The following is a 22143-nucleotide window of genomic DNA, read 5'->3' on the forward strand; positions in this document are numbered from 1 at the left end:
GCGCGATATGTACATAGCGGCTCGGAATTGTTATCTTTACCAGATCTTATCTTTTGATTTTAGCAGGAATACTTTTGCTATGTGTCGCAATCAAGTATAGACATTTCATCATTGTTCATCATTATGTCACAGGAAACCACTTTTGGAGCGTGCTCCCCTAACGCCTGGTATATGCAAAATCGACCGATATAACCTTCTACCCTAGAACAGAACACCTTGGTCTATTCTTCATCCTCGTACGGGTCCAACATCTTTGACATGTAAGGGCCATCCAGGGTGTATCCCAAGCGAGCGTAATAGCTACGCACTCCGACACCTGAAATGACACTAATCTTGGTGCTGCCGTGCTCCTCACGGGCGATGCGCTCAGCCTCTTCCATGAGCAATGTTCCGAAGCCACGGTGTTGGAACTTGCGAGCATCGCGCCCGTGAAGCGGCACGGCAGAACCATAGACGTGCAGCTCGCGAACGATACTAGTCTGCTGACCGGTAAACTCGGGGCGGAAGGTGTGAGTGTCGCTGCACTTGCGCAGACGAAGCAGGCCGATGAGAATGTCTTGCTTGGGATCTTCATAGGCCAAGAAGGTCTCCCAGCCGCCGTTGGCAGTGTAGTCGCGACGAATGAGCTCCACCTGCGATGGGCGGATCTTGTTCTTGACCTCGTTGATGCCGACCTCTCGTGTCCGAACGTCACGGCATGTCGTTCCAAAGTCCTTCATTCGAGCTAGAGCCAACTCGCGCAGGTTGCCGTTTTCGACACCGGAAGTGACCAGGGGCATGGGGATATCACGCTGAACACGGTAGATTCGAGTCCATGGGGGGACCAACGCCAGGATACGAGCAACGAGATCAATCAAGGCATTAGGAGTGTAGTTCTTGTACCGACCAGTCCGCCACAGCTCGTAGAGACCGGTTCCACGGATGACGAGAGTAGGGTAGATCTTGAGGCCGTCTGTGCGGAAGTCAGGGTTCTCGAAATATTCCTGGAACTGGAACAGGTCGCGCTCCATGCCAACGTTGGGCAGATCGGGCATCATGTGGCTGACAACCTTGAAACCGGCCTCCTTGGCGAGCTTGAAGGTCTCAGCAACCGCTGCAACGGTGTGGCCACGATTCGTGTCCCGCGCAACATCCTCGTACAGACTCTGCACACCGATCTCCAGTCGGGTGCAACCGTAGCGAAGCATGCTGCTCAAATGAGTGTCCAGACAGTAATCTGGACGGGTCTCGATCGTGATACCGACACATTTGGTATTACTCATTTCACCAGCCAGCACGGCCTCGTCCACGTTGTCCGTTTGGTATCCGCTAAGAGCATTGTGAAGTTGAGAGATGAAGGTGTCGCGATAATCCTCCGGCAATGACATGAATGTTCCACCCATGATAATGTATTCCACTTTGTCCACACTGTGGCCCAGAGACTTGATCTGATCCACTCGTCCTCTGGCCTGCTCGAACGGATCGTACCGAGCGCGGATCGCACGCATCGACGTCGGCTCGTATCCGGTATAGGATTGTGTAGAGTACTCGAAATCGGAATCGGGACCACCGGGGCAGTAAACGCAAATGTTGCCGGTGTACGCGATATGAGGGCATCGGTGAGGCTTGCACATCACAGCGACAACTGCGATACCAGAGGAAGTTCCTATGTGGCGGGATTAGTTTCGAGGCCTAGCCAGGTTCGAGGAGAATCGACTTACGGATGGGCTTCGCGATCAACTTCGGGAGGATATATTTCTTATAATGTTCCGGCACAGCAGCAATGATAGCCGTCAGTGGCGGTTGAGTTGCGAGCGAGTGCTTCTTCGCAATCATGCCCCGCAGCTTGTTGAGGTTGATGTCTTTCCGCGGCGCTGAGATGTCTTTCTGCGACTCATACTCTTGGATGAGCGCATTCGCAATATCGGAGCATGCTCGCATGTATCGCTCGTTCTCTGGAATCAGCTTGTTGTTCTTCTTGGCCGTCTTCTTGTTGACCGGCGTGGTCATGGTCATGGTGGCCATGGTGCAGGAGTGTCTGTCACCGCGCAGCGGCGACTGGGTTGCCTCGAGGCAGAAGACAGGAGAATATACGCGACTGTAGAAGCGATCGAGCTAGAAGCCGGCGAAGCAGTGGTGGTGGGGTTGTTGAAGCGATTAGATCGAAAAAAAGTTAGTGGCCGAGGCAGCGATCCGAACTCAACTCGGGTCCGCTTAAGTAAAGATTTGTCCCGAACGAAAACTCCCGGGCGCGCATCCCGAATCCTTTGCTCCCATCTCTTCCCCGAGTCAACCTCTTTCCTCTCCAATCTTCTCCTCTCCCCTCTCCCCTCCACCCCCTTTTCAATTGCCTTCTTGCCAGTCATGCAGGCCTTCCGCCGTAACACCTTTTCGGCCGTTCGCAATGTCGCTGGTCAGCAGCGCCGGAGCTACCTTAAGGCCACCTCTGCCTATGCCGACACTGTGAACAACCTGCGGATCAACAAGGATACCAAGGTGCTCTTCCAGGGCTTCACTGGCAAGCAGGGAACGTGAGTATCAATGATCCGTGTCATACCTGATTCCATGCGCCGGGCGCTGACGGGCGAGTTCTTGAACAGTTTCCACGCCGAGCAGGCCATCGCCTACGGTATTTCTCCCCTCGTCGCGATCGCAAAAAGACCTTTCGAACTCATACATAACAGGCACCAATGTCGTCGGTGGTACCAACCCCAAGAAGGCCGGCACCACTCACCTCGACCGCCCCGTCTTCGCTGGCGTTGCGGAGGCCAGGAAGGAGACCGGTGCTACTGCTTCCGCTATCTTCGTCCCGTATGATACCCGCTGTTTTACCCCGGACGGTCACAGAACGCAACTAACTGATCACAATCAGCCCTCCTCTTGCTGCTGCCGGTATTGAGGAGGCCATCGCTGCTGAGATGCCCCTTGTCGTTTGGTGAGTGTTTCTGGGCCCCCGAGCTCCTAGGAAGCTCCCCTTTGAAAGTACACTTTTTTTGAGCCCGAGCTAACCGGCCTGTTTGCACCACAGCATTACTGAGGGTATCCCCCAGCACGGTACGAAACGAGTCCATTGCCTCCGAGTGGAACCCGATCTAATATATACTCCATAGACATGGTCCGCATCACCGACATGCTCAAGACCCAGAACAAGACCCGCCTGGTCGGCCCGAACTGCCCCGGCATCATCGCTCCCGTAAGTGTCGATCCTCGCCGACAGCTTCACGTCACATTCTCATAAATTTCGCTTCTTTAGGGACAATGCAAGATCGGTATCATGCCCGGTTTCATCCACAAGCGCGGCCGTGTCGGTATCGTCTCTCGTTCCGGTACCCTGACCTACGAGGCAGTCAACCAGACCACCCAGGCCGGTCTTGGTCAGTCTCTCGTCGTCGGTATCGGCGGTGACCCCTTCTCCGGCACCAACTTCATCGACTGCCTGAAGATCTTCCTCGAGGACCCCGAGACCGACGGTATCATCATGATCGGTGAGATCGGTGGTTCTGCTGAGGAGGACGCCGCCGAGTTCTTCAAGGCCAACAACATCCACAACAAGCCCGCCGTTTCCTTCATTGCTGGTATCAGCGCTCCCCCCGGCCGCCGCATGGGTCACGCCGGTGCCATCGTCAGCGGTGGTAAGGGTGGTGCCGACTCCAAGATTGCTGCTCTCCAGGATGCTGGTGTCATCGTCGAGCGCAGCCCTGCCTCTCTGGGCAAGGCCCTGCTTGCCGAGTTCGTCAAGCGTGATCTCGTCTAAATTCCCTGTCTGAAGCTCTGCTTTTGACGTTTTGTGCTCTCTTGGTGTCCTGGTTCTTTGTTGCAAGACTGGGGGTTCGGAGGTATATTCACCATCTGTCCAAATGGTCATCTGCGGTTCATATTATTAAGCCGCGTCTGTATTCTTTTTTTCTCCTTTGTGTTAGAGACCCTTAAGTAATTAGTTTCGTGTAACTTTTACTTTATTGATTGTGCATATGGTAGATGTGCCTCTATAGGTGGTTTGGCCCATTTTACTGCGACGACTTGCGGACTTGCCATGCTTGAATGGCGACAAGCAAGTCCTCGTACCCATGGTCGCTGTAAAAACTTCAATTGCCTGAACGGAAAACGCATAATGAGTTCCTCATTCCATCATCCCATTTGACCTGAGGTTAGCAGTGACTAAAACTTAGTTTCTTCTTGTCTGCAGTTTACCTACGGATATAAGGGAAAAACACTATCCCTTGTCATGGATCTTGACTCTACAGTGAGTTTGAAACGGGCCGAGGAAGTTGAAATGATTGTGAAGTATGAGATGAAGTATAGATATAACATCTGGCTGTTCTTGAATCGGCATGTTGCTCAGTGCCACTAGCACGGAGAAACCCCTTTCCGATTTTATGTCCAGATTGATAATCATGATTTAGAGCAGTTCAAGTCTTCTTGATATCCTTCAGAGCCCTCACCACCTCTTCCGTCCCAATTACATCGGCAAACTCGCCATCAAGACTGGCAACAGAGACTTGATGAACTGTCTCTGCGTCAAAATCACCCTTACTAAATGTTGCTGTTGCATCAGAAACGAGAAAAATGCGCCCCTTTTCAACACGCACTTCATTCTCACGAGAACCATCGGGCCTAAATCGGACAGGTCCATCGTCCAACAAGCGATCAACAACGCCCAAGTTCGCGGCCATGCGAACTGTCGTTGAGACACAGTGATCCGTAGTCAGACCAGCACAAATGATCTGCCTGATGGCCCTTTCTCGCAAATATGACTCCAGATTGGTACCAATGAATGAAGAGTTGACGTTCTTCCAAAAGACAGGCTCCGACCCATCCGCTACTGGGACCGCAAACTCCAGCGGTCGTATCCCACCCGCTGGATGTGAAGCGTGAAGAGGGGACGAAGACGAGTCAGACGAGTGAAAAACGTGAATCACCTCAAGAGGCGTCGACGACGAAGCTTGTGCATCTCGAAAAGTGGAGAGAAGCGATTGGAGATTGGCTTCATAGTGAGGATTGGAGCGTGAGGCGCCCCAGTGGGAAACGGTCTGTGGGTGGGTAAAGGCCGATTGGTTGTCGATGAGAATTAGAGCTGTGGGCAGATTCAGGTCGATTTGTGGTGCCATTTTTCGAGAGGGTTATTTGAGGACGATTTTCCTGATTGATTGAGGAGGTGTGAATTAGAACGGGTTCTCCATTTTTATGGCGCTTGATTCGATCCGTGAGTCACCTTGCTCACTAATTGTCGGACTCCTCAAGCCAATAGAAGCTTCAAGCTTCTCGTATACCATTTACAACCCATCTTTATATGACAGAATACTGGGAGTCCAATGATCAAGAGATCAATAACGCAAGTTCAGGCGATGCGAGTTTGATGACCCTGTGCTTCTAGTATACGACAAGTTGGTTTCTCCCCTGCCAAGACACAATTATTTACCCTTCTTAGCTCGCCTTCAGCTGAGCGCTTAAATGTCGAGACTCGGAACTGTTATGCCGGAACTAGTGTTTCAAGATGGGAATAATGTCGATCATTAAGGTTGGATCACTTGTGGGAGGGGAAAATATTCACAAATTGCGTGTTGTTCCTACACCAATTGATCAGACCTGGGAGCTACTTCACTTCTGTTAGGTTCACCCCTCGGACATCTTCAAATCTCATGGTCTGAGATGATAGAATAGAGACTACTTGAATGAAGAGCTCCAAAGTCCCTAGTTATGTCGCATAAAAAAATCCTGAAACCGGCGCTAACAATTTAATGGTTCAGCCAATGCAAATCCATAGCGCCCGTGATGATTTTCTTAAAAAAGCGCTTGAACAGCGCTTGACCAGCGCTTGACCAGCGCTTGACGGCAGGCTTCAATTCTATTTCCAGGCACAACTTTTCCTAGATACGAAGAAGACAGGTACTTAAAAAGCAGCTTTGTGTGATGGATTCTTATTCTTTTTCACCATCTCAACGGTCAAATTTTCAATATCCCCAAGCACTGATCAAAGTACCACAAACCAAACCCTACCGAGGTACACAACATGGGCCTCCATCTGTCTCAACTATGCCGAAAGCCTGCTGAAAGGGGCCGAGAAGTGAAGAAAGCGGCTTCAAATCCGGATTTTACGCAAGAGAAAGTGTTCGCTGTGCTGAACGATTACCTGGGGCCCGAAAGCCCATTGCCACTCGATCTGGCTGTAGAGTATCTATTGAAGCTCTTGCCTATAGATGCCCCTGATTCCGAGGAGATTTGCAGATTTGGAGAAGACTGCTTTGAGCTTGCTGAGATGGCTTCATATAAGACTTCCACACATTCACGATTGGCCCAATTGCTCGAGGCCCTCGGTCTTTCGAGTCACTTCACATTCCTGACCCAAGAGGTAAGAAGTTAAGAAGTTTTTGAGCCCACCTTTGAACACCGCTGACAAGACTCGAATTTTTCAGAATGGTAGAGTGTGGCGTTTCAATCTGCTCAAACATTCAATGGAAGACTTCTGCGCGGGTAATTCACTAAACTCCGATTCAAGACTTGCTTCAACAACGCTGACCAAAGGTATCAGGTCCTGACAGCGAAAACCCCGAAAGATACGTCAACTACAATTCATTCCTGGCTCACTTATATGAACATCGCATCTTTCCGACTGATCCTACATATGCTCTGTGGGCTATGCGTGCCGCCTTTGAAGACGACAGAAGCCATGAAGCGAAGGAAGTGCGCAGCTCTTGGGTTCTGGGAGCATCGCAGTGGATTCTATGGAATGGACAGAGTATATTTAATCTCATACTAGAGCCAGCTCTCTATGATGTCACATATGAGACTTGGCCGGATCGGGGGGCTTGGGATGCTGGTGCTCTCTACCGTGGCGCTACTGGTCTGTCTCTTGAAAGGTGGCAGTTTTGGAAGCGGCGGTTCGGGGAGGTCTGCCAGGACTGTGAGGTTACTGATGAGTGCAAGGGGGTATCTGCTAGAGCCATGGCGATGATGGATTTATTTGAAAAGCATATGATGTTTTAGACGAGGACTATAGGGATTCCTGATCTTTGAGCAGGCGTGCCAGGCGTTGGATGTTGTTATTCTTGTTGCTCATACACACTTAGTTCCAGATAGAAGAAAGATGCACGTGCATTTGGGTTGGTATTGCAAGATAGCTCCAGTAATACTGGAATTTAGGGATTTGTTGTGCCAGCATCAGTGTTGATACGCAAGTTTCTCCTGCTCCTCCTTATTAGCTGCCACTATCGGATCTCCCAAATATCCTACGCTACTCCCATCATCTTTCACGTTCGAAGTCACGACCTGTCCATAATTGCTAGGCGCAGCACGATTGCACGGTACGCCCGAACTGTCAACCAAATTTGTACACTGGTACACCTCATCTTGCAATGTCGTGTCAGACATGGGCAACCCCAAAGTATGGTTAACCGATTGAATCTCGATATCTTCAAACTTGATACCTGGGCAAGGGTGCACGTCTGAACAGTAGAGCGAGGCAGCGATGTTATACCGCGAGGTGCCTTTGATGTTGGACCATGTGATATCCTCGATTGCCATCTTCGACGTGTTGCAGTTCTGCCCATTCTCTGTGTAGATACACTGAGATATCTGAATAGGCAAGGCGACATTCGTCAGTTCGAAGTTGCGGAACACCACATTCTTGATAAGCCCACTGCCACCTCCACCTCCATCGCCATTCGAGCTGTTATCTTCGGGAACTCCCTGCCATGTTTTGATAAACGCTGCTTCCATGCAATTGTAGCATTTCACATCTTCGAATGTGATATTCTCCACATAGTCAGGCATTGTGGGATATTGTCCAACAGACCCGATTGCCATGCCAAAGCCCCAGTGACAGGTAACATTTCTGACAACAAGATTTGTGGTGTTTCCCTTCACAGCAATGCAATCATCGGTATTTGTGACAACGGCATTCTCAACAAGTAACATGTCGCTATTCCAAGAGTCGTACCCGTCGGTGTTCACGGTACCCCACTCATCGTCGCTGGTGGCATTGACGAAAAAGTTCGTAATAGAGACATTCTTGCTTTGCCAGACGAACGTTGCCCAGAATTGGGGTTGAATAATGGTCAATCCATCCACCAGCAGGTTTGTCGAATTGTAGAATGTGATACTAATCGGTCGACCGGGTTGGTTGCTTTGATTACGGTTTTGCGTGTACCAGGCTTGACCCTGGCCGTTATACCAGCCACCCTCTTCGCCTCGAAAAGTGACATTCGTACCACCGAACAGCCACGCGGTAGATTGATTTTGGAAGACCACAGAGTAGGAGTGGGAAAGCCAATATGGAATGTCTGTCGAGAAGCGGAGCTCGCCCCGTAGAGACACGTCACAGTTCACCAAGTTGGTCGTGTTCATGACAGAATTGACATTGAATGTATGGTTCGCCGCGAAAATGACCCTGCCATCGGTGCCGCAGAGCTCGAAGGCCTTTTGAATTGAAGGCGCATCGTCGACTGGCTGACCATCGTGTTTGAGTGATTCCGGGTATAGTGTGCAAGTCTTGTCTTTGTTGACAACATAGCCTGCTGCCAAACTGGCCAATGTCAATGGTAGCCACAAACGCATTACGGAGAGGATAGTGGCTCCTTCGCTGTAGGGTCCAGCTTTCGGTGGCTGCAATGCACTAAAGACAGGGGACACTTGGATCAAGGTCTAAGGGGTGCCGTTTTTATACCTGTAGCATGTATCGAAGGTCTCCTGTGCCTTGACGTCGGATTTACCCCTTTGATTGCTTTGTCAACTGCATCAACAGACACAAAGGTTACGTTTTTCCCCACATCCTGTTATTCCATGCAGCGCGACCGGAATCAGGTGATAAGGCATCCAATCATCATATTTCCTCAGAGTGAGAGATCTTGGCTTGGCCCACGCGGTCTTAGCGCCAAGGCAGGGGGCGCATAAAACTGCGAGGGGTCTGGAGGTACATGTTCCCCCGGGATGCAGACTTAGCCATCATCTGGTAGTCGTTCTCATCCCGTGAGCTTCCAGTAATCGTTTTGGGATCATCACCAGACATCACATCGGAGGACAATCTATTCCAAATCATTTGGAAATGCCATACCAAGATGGTGCCACCTGAGCGGACTTTTGGACTCCGTGCCTAATATTGCAAGCGAAACGCAACACATGCACAATAATACTAGGTACCGGAAGAATGAGTTTCAAATTATTTTGACGTGTCAAATCATTACCTAATTCAGGACCTGTAACTAGCCATGTGCTAGCAAGAAGTGTGCAAAAGGGAATAAGATGGAGATGGAATGCATATCTTAAACATTTTGCTGCCTGAGGTGTCGAGCTCAGAGATAAGCAGCCTCGAGGTAGTTACCGTTTTCCTGGAAGTCAATAAATTACCTTCGGAGGCTGGGTGTCGTAGGCAGGGCTAAGTTAACTAACTAAGTTAAATGGGCTTATTATTAGTCATATGCCAGTCCAGCCCAGAATGGTCTAGTTTAGCTTCTACAGTATGCCCTCCCTTCCAATGCAGAGTGGGTTCATCTCAGCACTTTAATCTCTAAGCTTTCTGCGAGTTTCCTATAGCCACCAAATCTAATGGCATATTCTATGCTGCTGGATTGTCCTTCAACAATTTGCAGCTATACTAGTTTCCAGGCCCCAGTAATGCAGATGATGACAGAGCCTCTCTATTGGAAATCACCAAGGATCTTCACTCTCTGGCGGAGAAGTTGAAGCCGCCCATTAACCAACTCCCCGTATCACTCGAAGAAAGGGAGCTTATCAATCTTGGCCATAGATGCAAACGATCAGAGTAAAAAGAAAGGAGGTCTACACAGATGGCTTGAGAAGCTCATATATGGTAATCGATGAGCAAAAATCACTATGGTGTGTCTGAATTATGGTTGAGGGCTTCGTGTGTGAAAGTTGGTTTGCATGGCGATCTGTCCCCTGAAGCAATATTCCTGCATGAGTTGTAAGATCTATTTATTACAGTCTATCAATAAATCTAGGTAATCGAAAATAGCCCTCTTGAGACCCTTCGGGCGGTGACATCCTTATTCGATGGGTCTAGCGATGTTTCTTCGCGTTGGGATGCGGGAATCGTCGAGTCCTGCTGCGCAGCATTTCTGCTCGTTGCTCCAGAGTCATGTTAACCTGGTCACCTATCGGGATAAGGCACTTCGCCAGGTGGTTATAGTCTTTGCGTAACAGGTACACAGTAATGAAGATGTAGTCGATGTTTCGGAAGATCAAAGCCCTTTCCTCTGCATAGCGGTCTTTGCCCTTGACAAATGCTACAGGGTGATCTCTCCAGTGGCGACGAGGGTTCAAGTGGTGAGAAGTGTGGTACCCATCGTTAAAGGAGTATCGGTTGCTCTGAATCTATGTAAGCACGAAAAATCAACAAGAGACGATGGCAAAGCTTACCGGAACATCAATTAGAGTAATACTCGAGCGGTAGTCCGAGTCGGGGTCAATGGGGTCAACGAAAGCGTGCTGGCCCCAATTTCCTACCATGAGGCCACATCTCATGACTGTGAGTGGTAGAATGAGCACGAAAAGTGTCGCGCGAGCATTGACGTAGTTGTAGAGAAGGTAGATGGCTGCGTAGTTGCCAAGCTCCCAGAATGCAGCCCTGCAAGCATATTTGACCTGGCCCTTCCTCCAAAAGTAGAGAGGAAGTTCCATCCAAATGAAGAAGATGAATCGCCCAACGTAACAAGCAAAGTCAAAACCACTGTCACGGTCGTAGAACATGGTTGTGCTCAGATCCTCCTCGCCATTGCCCTCAACATGATGGTGCTTGATATGGTGGTAGTAATAAGAATTCCACGTGTGTCCTAGCATTGGGTCTAACACGTAGGGGAAGAGCGTGTCAAAAATCCAATATTGTGGAGCCAGGACACCGTTCATATGAATGTGTTGGTGTTTCATCAAGGTGAATGCTCCACAGTACCATAATTGCATGACCCAATGCAGAATGCCATGTACCCAGGAAAAGCGATAATATAAGAAGATGCCACTGGGAACAATAGTAGTGAAATATAGCAAGAGATGTGTCAACATGACAACATCGGTGGGAACGCGTACGACTCTCTGGGCCCATTTTTGATAGGGCTGCAAGACATAGCGCTGAAGAGCCGCAGGCAGCTTAGCCCGAAGCACAGGGGTATCCCAAAACTGGAAGATAGTAGGATCAAAATCAGGATGCGATGCATCATTCATGTCCTGAAGTTTTTGGATGACATCTTCATCACTAGGTTTTGGTTGTGATGATGACGATTTTGTCTCCCCTTGTTTGTTGTCAGTGGGGTAACCTATCAGTAAGCGACCTTGGAGGCACTTACCATTTGATCCTGGTTTATCAACGAGTGTGTCGAGGACCAGATGATCTGCGATGGTAAGCTCAGGATCCACGTATGTAGCGGGATCCATGCTGGGCGACTGAAACGATGGGATCTTAGCATTATTATTTGGATCGCAACTGCAGGGTTGGCACACACTCACGACGATAAGCGGAAGCTTCGGAAACGCGCTATTCCATTGAAGTCACTCGGAATTTTTGACAGAGTGATGTAGATCGGAGAGAAGAAAGATAACTAATTAATGGGCTGAGCAATTCAACTTCCGACTTGTACTCTCCTCGAGGACAACGCGTGGCCAGGGGTGGGAAGAGTTTTCCCGTGCTCAGTGTGGGTCCGAATAAGCTAACACTTTAACAATCCGAGTGAGCTTGCGGGGGCTTGACTGTGTATATCAATTCAATTTAGGTCATATTTAATACAAATCGCTAACATAGAGACAATAATCAAAAATTAAAAAGCTATATGGTCGCTAGGTCTTGTCTCTGTCTATAACACGGTAAATCGCCTGCATTAAGGGGTTCCTTGGGAGCTACTCCGCGGTCGGAATGGGAGCTCGACGGAAATGTCGTCCCCCTGAACATCCCTAGGCTGCCACAATAAACAAAATCCACAGTCAGATGTTTACAAGACATCTAATCAAGCATTGTTTTGCGTTTATTCGGTTTTTTGAGTATTGGAAAGGGATCTTCTAATTTCTACAATACAAGCACCAATGGAAGGTCCCAAACACCGCTGATTTTCTACGAATCATAGGTTCTTCATGCAAAATACTGTAATGCTTTCTGCGATTGCACATCCCTGCCTTAAAACATGACCTCACAATACGTACGTACTGTACTTTACGAGCAGGGGCCTTCTCACTAAGCCGAATATAGTAACCAGCTCACCAATCGACATGGTTTGCTCTATTGGCCTGATCTGTAAAGCTCTCGTTCTGCACGTTGACCGATAGAATAATCAGTGCACGATCAATACACAGGCCGCAAGCTGATGTTGGCGAGGATAGCCTTAGATCATCTATCTTTATTCGATACCATATCAAAAATTGAAACGCATAGACTCTATATTGAGTCACATAGAGAGCTGGTCGAGGAACGAGGACGGCTGCATGGAAATATTTCAACATGGATTTAATCGCTTTTAAGCTTATATGCTAGTTCGCTTATATGCTGTGCAAAAATGCACACACTTCTACATGTATGTGAACTATAACCACAAGAGACGAGAGTTGTGTCTACATAAAATAACTCGCACGTGAAGCCAAAATTAGCAAGTCACTTGATGGCAATCTCTCTCAACTTTCAAATGCCAACCTGAATGCCTCGCTTTGTTTCTGATATAGTTTTCGGCGGGAGTTCGAGTTTGGAAGTAAGACGGAGCGGCTCTGTCCTGGTAGAACCTACTCTATTTGAAATATATGTTCGGTAAATGACCTAGTGCTACAAGGCTCGTTATAGTATGAATGATCCTAAATTAGTTCTCCCGTTACTCAATCTGTATATTGAAATTCACAGGCTTATGCATGGTAGCCAGGATGCCCTAGGTAATACTCTGAGTCAAGCGCAGAAAAAATACCATCAGCCTTGCAAGTCTTGTCGATACATTGCTCCACGATAATTCAATATCTCTGGCTGTTGAAATCTGAGATCATGATGACTACGACAAGAGCAGAACCAGCCGCTGGTATTCCAAGCATGCTATTACACTGCTAGGGGTGACATCAAGGTAGACAGACGACCCGTTATCTCCTCAGGTATCCGCCTACATAAACCGCTTAGCGTCTTAGGCATCGGACCACGGTCTGATCAATCGACTTATCGGTACTTTTCCCTGTTTACCAGTCACCGCCACCTCGAGTTCGTGTTTGGATGAGCTCATTTCGGGACTCGGCACGGGTGCGGAGATAAACGCCGGTCTTAAAGCGACATCCATTATTTGCCGAGCGCGGGGCCCCCACGATTTAGGTACATCGTAGTCTGATTAATTCTCCCCATGCACGTTTGTCCTGTCATAAGGAAACGGTGAATATTGCACCCATATTCTTGGCCCCATGTTTTCCCCCTCACTGAATCTGCGGGCATGAAGTTCTTCATTCTTTCCAATTCTTCGCGATGACACCCATCTCGCGCATATTGTCCCGTGCGGTCAATAAACCATATCGAACGAAAGATCTCAGCGATGAAATACCACCTACTCTTGACGAAAATGGATATGTCTGCTTTGGTCCGGGGGACATCGAGAATCCTCGGAATTGGTCGATGCGCCGCCGAGCTGGTGTGACAATGGCGGCGGTGCTTTTGGTTGTCAATGCCACATTCGCTTCAAGTTCGCCGAGTGGATGTTTCCCATCCATCTCAAAGCATTTCGGTGTCTCCACTGAAGTTGCAGGGCTGACAATAACCCTGTTCCTGCTAGGGTATTGTGCTGGGCCCTTGATCTTTGCCCCGCTGAGTGAGTTTTACGGTCGCCGATGGATCTTCTATATTACCTTTTTGCTCTACCTCGCCTTCAACTTTTTGTGTGCATTCCCGCCGAATTTTGCAAGCTTGCTGGTCGGAAGATTCTTGACAGGAACATTTGTGTCGGCTCCCTTGAGCAACTGCCCTGGTGTTCTGGCTGATGTATGGAATCCGCTCGAGCGTGCCAACGCTATGGCTGGGTTCTCTGCCATGGTCTGGATCGGGCCTGCACTGGGGCCTGTGGTCGCAGGTTTCCTGGAGTTGAAAGAGGATTGGCGATGGAGCTTCTATGTGCTTCTCTGGCTAGGCGCAGCATCGGCCGTCATAATGTTGACAATTCCCGAGACTTACGCACCAATCATTCTGTACGACAAGGCTCGACGGATTCGCAACGCACAGATGCCCGGGTATGAGAATGTGAAGGCACCGGTTGAGGACAGTGACCGGACGCTTGTGGGCATCTATAAGGTCGCTCTCACTCGGCCGTGGATCATTCTGTTCGACCCGATCTCATTGCTGTGCGCGATTTACATGGCGTTCGTCTATACCCTGTTGTACATGTTGTTCACCATATACCCCATTGTGTTTCAAGAAAAACGAGGCTGGAACTCTGGTGTTGGAGAGCTGCCGTTACTGGGCACCGTTGTTGGTGCTGTATTCGGAGGTGCCGTTGTTTTAGCAGACACTCGGATGCGCCAGAAGCGCATCAACAACGGCACAACGACAATGGAGGATGCGATACCGGAAGACCGCCTACCGCTGGCGATGGGTGGAGGTGTTGCCTTCGCCGTGACCATGTTCTGGTTTGCATGGTCGGCTGAATTCAAGTTAGTGGGCCCCAGGTCCGGAACGAACTATGGCTACAGCAAGCTGACCTTAATATAGCTCTGTCCACTGGATTGTACCCACCCTTGCAGGAGTTTTCCTGTCGAGTGCCCTGTTGCTCATCTTCGTCGGGTTCCTGAACTACCTCGTGGATGTTTATCAGATGTATGCTGCATCTGCCATTGCTGCGAATACAATCGCTCGTTCTGCTTGCGGAGCGGCAGCCCCTCTTTTCACATCTCAGATGTTCACGGCGTTAGGCGTGGGAGGGGGAGGCAGCTTGATCGCGGGCGTTGCTACCCTATTAGCCGCTATCCCTTTTCTCTTCTATAAGTATGGGAAACACATCAGATTGCGGAGCAAATTTGCCCCGACTAGCAACAAAGAACAGCCATTGGAAGAAAACAAGGACGAAGAGCGTGGCCTAGGGAACGGGCTTGTCAGCAGTGTCTCAGCGACGCAGTAGAACAGCGGTATTCGAGTCATAGAGCAGGATGTGAACATTACCAGATGTTTGAAGAAAGAACATAACAAATGAAATCAAAGAGCCTTTCAAGCTAGAGTCATATGAACTGTTTTAGATTAGAAATTAGAACCCGTCAACCACCCCGTTCATCTTGGCAATCCAATCTTCGAGAAGATACACATATATATTACTGGCTAAAGAATCTCGCAGAACTGATATCATCCCGCGGTACTCGTGGCCGCCTGCATGGCCCACGCACTATCAAAAGGATTATTACTTGGAGGTGGGTATCAAATAGGGGATATTAAAGGCATGGGAAATATAGACATGGAAGTTTATACTATGTAGTATGAGAAATCATATTGAAAAAATGTCTCACATCCCCTCAGTCCACCGCAGAGTGTCCGCCTCCTTCCATGCCGAATGTGGGGGAGATCTGCGTCAACATCACACATGAGTGGCGCGAGTCACGGTGATCATGATCAGCACCTTCCAAATTGCCACTACTAGCTGCATAAATAGGATCGATCCTGTCGCTTATGTCTCACAATCGAGTCCTGATATTAGGTCTTTCAGGTTACTATTCCCCACATCACACCTGGTTTGCGTGGGGGAACAAAGTCGCATGCAAGATCCAACACCTGCTGCTCAAGACTCCAGATTGAAAAGGGGACGATACTACGCTGAGCTGGTGAGATTTATATAAGACTATTGCTCTAGGCAAACATATAAAGCAGATCTCCTAACCTCGACCGACTGCAAACATTTCGTCATCCACAAACCACTCGAAACTGCAACCATGAAGTTTCTAGCCAGTCTCGCAGTCCTGACCACGGCGGTCATGGCCAACCCTGTCACAAGAGATACTAACCAATTCCACTTGAAGACCGCTGGCGCTACAAACGCACTTCACAACGATCTCTATGTCTACGCTTATCACACCGGCGCGGGACTCAATGATGCTGTGCTAGACAAGGACGACACCAACGCCGCCCCGTTCTACCTCAATGGCACCTCAGCCTTGGCTACTCTGGGGACTGAATTTCCTTGGGGTATGAGTGCTAACGGTGACACAAATTATGCCTGTAAGTGTATCCGATCGATGGTCTCGTGTCAAGTTTGTGAAACTTGTTGGCTAATGATGAGGTTCATACTCGTAGCGTGGGAGCCAATTGAGATCAACGCTGGTGAGGGATCTAGTGGATTCTCCATCGACAACGGCAACTTTGTGTGGTCTGAAGCTGACGGCTTTGGTGGTTGGCTCGGTGAGCAATGACCGGATCAGTCATCTTGATGTCTGTGAATAGCATCGATAAACTGACAAGTACTCTCAACACAGTGTGTGACTGGTCCCACAACGCACCTCAGCTGTTCTACTTGAACCGCTACTATCAGCCGACAATTCCTTCCAGCTGCAGCACGGCACAGCTCAATGCCATCTACATCAACTAGATTGGCTGCACCAACGAGACTGAACTCCTGGAAGGGGGATCTGATGAGTTGGTCACAGATGTCTAATATTGGCCCGCTTAGAGGATAGTTAATGAACATGATATCTTGACACTTTTCATACATCGTCAAAGGAAGCAGGTATCTTTATGAAGCTGCAACCGGAGTCGGAGTAGTCCCGTAGTAACGACGATCCATGCCTGCCTGCAAGCGAGCTTCCTCGTTGAACGGTCCCTGAATGCTCCCCCGGAAATGTTTTGAAACGTTGTCACGGAAGACTTGTACCGGGTCTGTGCCCTCCTGGGCACATATCCAGGTCAACCATCGATGGCCCGTTGTAACGTGCGTGATCTCATCGTTATGAATAACCTCCAACGCCTCAACGCTCTCATGATCTCCAGCGTTGCGGAACTTTTGAATCGTCATGGGATTGACATCAAGGCCTCGAGCTTCGTGAACCAAGGCGATGATACTAATTCTAGATCTGAGATCGTGTGCCGTTTCCGTTGCAGACTGCCAGAGACCGTGGTGTACAGGCAACTCGCCAAAATGAGATCCCATTTCCTCGATCCTGGTACGTAGGAGAGAAAAGTGCTTGGCCTCGTCGCTTGCGACCTTCAGCCAGTCATGGAAATATGCCCGGGGTAGCTCTTGGGGAGACTCTTCGGTTGTCTTGAATGTCGAAAATCGAACGCAAATGTCGATTGCTAGATCGATGGCCCATAGCTCGATGTTGGCTAGTGCATGGAGCATTGCGATTCTGCTTTTTAGAGACCCGCCCTTCCCAGTTTTAGGCATGGCGCCTGGCTTCACTTCAACCATATTCTCACGCGGGGGTTGGTCTGGGGCGGTCACTGTACCCCTTCCAATGTCCATAGGTGAGGAAGTTCCTTCTCTGGATGTGAAAATGTTGTACAGGTGAGTGGTCAGTTCAATCTTGTGCTCTGGATTAGCAGTGCTCAAAATATGAACAGCCCAATCACACAATGTCGCGTCGTTACTAAGATAGCGCGCCATGCCAGGATCTTCTTGCTTAGGTGCAGGTGCAGGCTTGTCAGAGGGTCGCGGGTGCTTTAGCTTCACTTTCTCGCTGACAGGTTCGACCTTACCCAGGCCGACGGAAACACCGTCTTCGACTGGAAAATCTATCGTCACAGATCCATCGCGCACGTCGACAGGAAATGTGCAGGCTTTGATGCCCACACTCGACTCTCCCGTTTCGACGTTGAAATCATATGCGTGCCAGGGACAGGATACGACGTATGCTGAATCTTCAATGTCGACCTGTGAGTCGGCCATGGGACCGCCAGCGTGGGGGCACTCGGCCTCCATAGCGTAGTATGACCATCCTTGGGTCTCATTGGATTTTGAGCCAGACGGGTCGATAGAGGGTAAGCGAAATAAGACCAGTCGCTTCCCAGTGGATAGGTGGATCACATATCGTGTCCGAGTAAACTCTGACAGGGAGCCACAGTTGATAAGCATATTGGGTCTCTGTGGCACGGGATAGATCATAGACGAGCTGTTTGAATTCGAAAGTTGCCGCTCGATGCCTCTATCGGACAATTTTTGAAGATCACGTGTTGATAAGCAGGTGCCTCGTCCCGCCAGAGGGCCAAAGCGCAAAATCGAGTTTGCCGATCCGTGGTTGATGAGGAAGAGACTGAAACGGAGATCAAAGGCCAGGTTAAATCTGAAGTAAGATTAAAAATTACCTCCGATCGTATAAAACGTCGCTTATGGTCAACTGGAGTCCTTCCAAGTTTGCATCTAAGGTTGCACTGTTTCAAGTCTTGATTTGAGAGTCATTAGGCAACTTGTTCAATTTCCGCCAAAGATATGTATCCCGTTTTGTGGATCAAGCAGGTACGGTGAACAAACATAATGCTAGCATGTTGCCTGCATGGCTGTTGCAGTTGCTCGCCCTCTTCCATATCTACAGAGAACATTCAATACATATTGTTGGAATACCGATGTGGTCAGCCTGTCTTTCCGGAAGCACCAAGGACCAGGATGATAGCAGGTTCGGTGCCTGTGCAGATTAAAGTTGTCAATCCATGGATCCACTGGTTGCAGAGGCAAAGACTTGGCCCGTTTAGGTATATGGACAAATTCAGCTTATAGCGGTGGTGCTTGGAATCGGAATGGAAGGTGCTTAATTCCGGTAAGTAATCACTAGTTATTCTCAGCTTAGCTGACGCAGAAAAATATATACTAGTTAACTATCGGCCAGCCAATGTGATTAGAACTCCCGTGTTTGATGTATGTAGAGTCACGTGTTGGTCACGACTCCCTATTTAGGGAGGTCTGTGCAAGAAACATGGATGTCTTACATGATACAACTAACGCGCTTGACCAGGACTTGCAATTGATCCATGAGGATAATCAGCCGCAGCCCCTCGAAAGTGGATGTATCCATCGTGGACCATTAAGGATGGTTCCACGAACATGGATCAACGTCCATTACAGTAATAGCATAATGACCTGCGATGATCGGAGGAGCGCCGAATGTTGAACCTGGACGCCGAAAACAAAAAGCTTAGCCCGCTAGGTACTTTCAAACTTCGCTCGGTAGGAGGCCTGATTATGCAGCCCGAGCCTCCTGAAGTAAGTTACATACAGTATATATTTGACACTACATATGATGTTCCTCTTCTCCAACTCTCCAGCCTCGGGCCAAGCGAATGGCTAGCCGAGGGTTAGTAAAGAGCCTTTCAGCTGGGCGGCACCCCTTTCTAAGTCCAGCGGACTAGCGGAGCCGTGGGTTTGCGGGGAAACCGAGGGCGGAACTTCCCCGAAGATCTCATGTTCGCATTGAGTTTTGACTCTCCTGAGGCGCTCAACGATGTATATCGATGCGAATAATAACGACCAGACGCATCAGCGAATAGACAGAAGCACGAGAGACTATCTCCCGTGCTGAGCTAACGCATGCATGGGACTGACATGGCCGGCTGGCAGATGGACGCCTGGTCGATCTTCTCCCAGAACGAGCCGAGATCGGGCCCTAAGCGTATACAAGTGGATCTACCAAAGGAGAGGTAGCAATACAGTCAAGTTCTGGAGCTACTAACTAACGGCCGAGAGTGACTCAAAAAGTTTACTTATTATTATTATTATAAATTTTTTTCGTTTTTCGCGCTGGTCACTCTTGGCTTCGCTGACTTTTTTTTTTCCCTGATCCTCGTTTCTGTTCGTTGGTGACTCGTGCATATATAATAATCGGGGTGGCCCCAGATCCTCGGACTTAGCGTCGTAGTAGCCCATCCCTGCAGTCCGCGCTGATCTGCATTTCGCTCCTTGCGAGTCCGCAGGCCCGAATTATAATAATAATCCATCCCCTCCTTGTCAGAGTCTTGACATCCCCCCCCCCCCCGGCCCCGCCCCAAAAGTGCCTTACAAAGGTGACTATTGCATTGCATACACCATGGGCTTCCTCAGTGAGTTCCCTCCGATCGCAGAGATCCCCTGCGCTTGTCTGTTCCATGGCACGCGCAATGCTGTCCGTTGTTAGGCTTGCATTGATCACGACTGACTTTTCTCGTGTGCCCTATCGCAGATTTGAACTCGGAGAAGCAGGTCGTCGATGCTCCTCAAGAGTACGATCAAGACCTGCCGCCGCTCACCAACACCACCGAGCGCAAGTTGATGGCCAAGATTGACTGGCACATCTTGCCAGGCTTGTGTGTCTTGTATCTTCTTGCCTTTTTGGACCGGTATGGATCATGCGCTCTTCATCCCATGTTTTGCGACGCGACGCGCTGACCTTTGAACTTTCGTCGCACAGTGTGAACATCGGTAATGCCGCTATTCTTGGCCTGAAGACTGAGCTGGACTTGGTTACCGGAACGAAATATAACACCGCATTGACGATTTTCTTCGTGCCGTACATCCTTCTCGAAATTCCGTCTAACATTCTGCTCAAGAAGTTCAAGCCCCATGTTTGGTGTACGTTTGTCGGACCCTAGTGCAATTGACACAGATAACGGACAGGCCATTGACTTAACTTTGATGTAGTGTCGATTTGCATGTTTGGCTTTGGTTTGGTGCTGATCTGCCAGGGTCTGGTTTCGACCTGGGGTGGATTGATGACAACTCGATTCTTCTTGGGAGTGTTCGAGACCGGCATGTTCCCAGGCTGTGAGTTTTCAGATCTCTGGAACATTGTTTGCACTGCGCAGAGGTACTGACCTAGATTGAACAGGCTTCTACCTGCTGGGCATGTGGTATAAGCGAAGTGAAGCCCAGAAGCGTTTCAGCTTCTTCTTCAGCTCCACTTCCCTTGCAGGCGCTTTCGGTGGTCTGCTGGCATACGGTCTGGGACATATGAATGGTGTTCGTGGCTATATGGGCTGGCGCTGGGTGTTTATCATCGAGGGCCTGATCACCTGCGTGTTTGCAATCGTCTGGTTCTTCGTGCTGCCCGACTTCCCTGAGGATGTCAAGTGGCTGACTGATGAGGAGCGCGAGTATGTGCGCGTGAAGCTGGCCAAGGACGTCGGCAAGTCCGCTCACCACGTCAAGACGGGTTGGCCTGAGATCTGGGCTGTTCTCAAGGATTGTAGGTGCAATTTTGGCCGTTTGGTATTGCGCGAGATACTGACCGTTGGGATACAGACAAGGTTATCATTGGAGGCTTTATGTACTTTGGTCTCATCGTCCCCGCATACAGTTGGTGGTCCTTGATGAAATTCCGATGACTTGTTTATGAGGATCTGACTTTATCGACACAGGCTATGCTTTATTTGCACCCTCGATCATCCAAAGCTATGGATTTTCCGGTAAGCGCATGGTGTTCCTTTGTCAATCAATATCTACCTCTGCTAACCCTCGTCTGTTCCAGCGGTGAAAACGCAGTTGTACTCTATCCCACCTTGGGCAGCGTCATTCGCATTCTCCCTGGTTATCGCATGGTTCTCCGATCGCATGAATTTCCGCTTTGCATTCACCATCATTCCGATTTGTTGCGCGATTGCCGGTTTCGCCATGCTGTTCAACATCCACGGCGTGGCGCACCGCTCAGTCGAGTACGGCGCACTGTTCCTGGTCACTTGCGGTACCTACGGTGCTATGCCAGTCGTGGTCTGTTGGTTTGCGATGAACCTTGGTGGTCACCACCGACGCAGTGTGGGCTCGGCCTGGCAGATTGGGTTCGGTAACATTGGTGGTATCATTGCGACTTACTCTTTCCTGGCCAAGGATGCGCCGCTCTACAAGCCAGGATTCAGCATCTGCATCTCTTTCTGCTGTCTGTCTATCCTGGCATGCATTCTTTATGCGATCGCACTGGTGTATGAGAACCGGAAGCGTCAGAACACGCCCGTGGAGACACAGCCGCCTTCGTCGGAGGAAGACGAGTACCTCGGTGACTTGGCCCCGACCTTCCGGTACCAGCTCTAGTCGATGTCATTGATTCGGGACAGATGCTGGTCCACGGCCTTCCCACGGTCGATGCGAACCTTCCCGATTCTGTGGCAAGACTGGGGCATTATTGCCTTTCTCTGATATATGAGCTACGAAGCTTCAATCAAGAATGCCTTGAACATACATAATATAAATAAGCCTTACCTACATAATAAACTGTGATTTTTTGTCCCCATTGTCCTGAAATAATGCAATATATTTTCATGATTCCACAGGCTGTGCCTTTCTT

General features: G+C 49.4%; 10 protein-coding genes across 10 annotated transcripts; 5 read left to right on the plus strand and 5 right to left on the minus strand.

Moving 5' to 3' along the window:
- Window positions 1-221: 221 nt before the first annotated feature.
- N7458_002807 (Elongator subunit ELP3) lies at window positions 222-2004 on the minus strand (the record flags this gene model as incomplete). Its single annotated transcript, XM_056906190.1, has 2 exons — window positions 222-1645; window positions 1701-2004. The coding sequence occupies 2 exons, from the start codon at window positions 2002-2004 to the stop codon at window positions 222-224; spliced, it is 1728 nt and encodes a 575-aa protein (XP_056770297.1).
- A 339-nt stretch (window positions 2005-2343) lies between these two features.
- On the plus strand, window positions 2344-3733 carry N7458_002808 (succinate--CoA ligase (GDP-forming) subunit alpha; the record flags this gene model as incomplete). Its single annotated transcript, XM_056906191.1, has 7 exons — window positions 2344-2510; window positions 2580-2608; window positions 2664-2790; window positions 2852-2914; window positions 3008-3033; window positions 3090-3172; window positions 3233-3733. The coding sequence occupies 7 exons, from the start codon at window positions 2344-2346 to the stop codon at window positions 3731-3733; spliced, it is 996 nt and encodes a 331-aa protein (XP_056770298.1).
- Window positions 3734-4388: 655 nt separating this feature from the next.
- Window positions 4389-5087, minus strand: N7458_002809 (cysteine hydrolase family protein; the record flags this gene model as incomplete). Its single annotated transcript, XM_056906192.1, has 1 exon — window positions 4389-5087. The coding sequence occupies one exon, from the start codon at window positions 5085-5087 to the stop codon at window positions 4389-4391; it is 699 nt and encodes a 232-aa protein (XP_056770299.1).
- A 902-nt stretch (window positions 5088-5989) lies between these two features.
- N7458_002810 (DUF3632 domain-containing protein) lies at window positions 5990-6963 on the plus strand (the record flags this gene model as incomplete). The annotated part of the gene is made up of 3 exons (XM_056906193.1): window positions 5990-6328; window positions 6393-6450; window positions 6509-6963. The coding sequence occupies 3 exons, from the start codon at window positions 5990-5992 to the stop codon at window positions 6961-6963; spliced, it is 852 nt and encodes a 283-aa protein (XP_056770300.1).
- Window positions 6964-7137: 174 nt separating this feature from the next.
- On the minus strand, window positions 7138-8532 carry N7458_002811 (uncharacterized protein; the record flags this gene model as incomplete). The annotated part of the gene is made up of 1 exon (XM_056906194.1): window positions 7138-8532. The coding sequence occupies one exon, from the start codon at window positions 8530-8532 to the stop codon at window positions 7138-7140; it is 1395 nt and encodes a 464-aa protein (XP_056770301.1).
- A 1461-nt stretch (window positions 8533-9993) lies between these two features.
- N7458_002812 (fatty acid desaturase) lies at window positions 9994-11361 on the minus strand (the record flags this gene model as incomplete). The annotated part of the gene is made up of 3 exons (XM_056906195.1): window positions 9994-10302; window positions 10354-11219; window positions 11274-11361. The coding sequence occupies 3 exons, from the start codon at window positions 11359-11361 to the stop codon at window positions 9994-9996; spliced, it is 1263 nt and encodes a 420-aa protein (XP_056770302.1).
- A 2041-nt stretch (window positions 11362-13402) lies between these two features.
- On the plus strand, window positions 13403-15041 carry N7458_002813 (MFS transporter; the record flags this gene model as incomplete). Its single annotated transcript, XM_056906196.1, has 2 exons — window positions 13403-14577; window positions 14636-15041. The coding sequence occupies 2 exons, from the start codon at window positions 13403-13405 to the stop codon at window positions 15039-15041; spliced, it is 1581 nt and encodes a 526-aa protein (XP_056770303.1).
- Window positions 15042-15840: 799 nt separating this feature from the next.
- N7458_002814 (uncharacterized protein) lies at window positions 15841-16493 on the plus strand (the record flags this gene model as incomplete). The annotated part of the gene is made up of 3 exons (XM_056906197.1): window positions 15841-16126; window positions 16202-16306; window positions 16381-16493. The coding sequence occupies 3 exons, from the start codon at window positions 15841-15843 to the stop codon at window positions 16491-16493; spliced, it is 504 nt and encodes a 167-aa protein (XP_056770304.1).
- A 144-nt stretch (window positions 16494-16637) lies between these two features.
- Window positions 16638-17975, minus strand: N7458_002815 (Rieske [2Fe-2S] domain protein; the record flags this gene model as incomplete). The annotated part of the gene is made up of 1 exon (XM_056906198.1): window positions 16638-17975. One exon carries the CDS (start codon window positions 17973-17975, stop codon window positions 16638-16640), a length of 1338 nt encoding a protein of 445 aa, XP_056770305.1.
- Window positions 17976-19917: 1942 nt separating this feature from the next.
- N7458_002816 (putative MFS transporter) lies at window positions 19918-21890 on the plus strand (the record flags this gene model as incomplete). The annotated part of the gene is made up of 8 exons (XM_056906199.1): window positions 19918-19930; window positions 20050-20206; window positions 20278-20438; window positions 20508-20630; window positions 20695-21051; window positions 21108-21161; window positions 21224-21271; window positions 21334-21890. The coding sequence occupies 8 exons, from the start codon at window positions 19918-19920 to the stop codon at window positions 21888-21890; spliced, it is 1470 nt and encodes a 489-aa protein (XP_056770306.1).
- Window positions 21891-22143: the final 253 nt, after the last annotated feature.

This window comes from Penicillium daleae (assembly GCF_028827525.1).
Source record: "Penicillium daleae strain IBT 16125 chromosome Unknown utg000002l_segment0_segment0, whole genome shotgun sequence".
Classification (NCBI taxonomy): domain Eukaryota; kingdom Fungi; phylum Ascomycota; class Eurotiomycetes; order Eurotiales; family Aspergillaceae; genus Penicillium; species Penicillium daleae.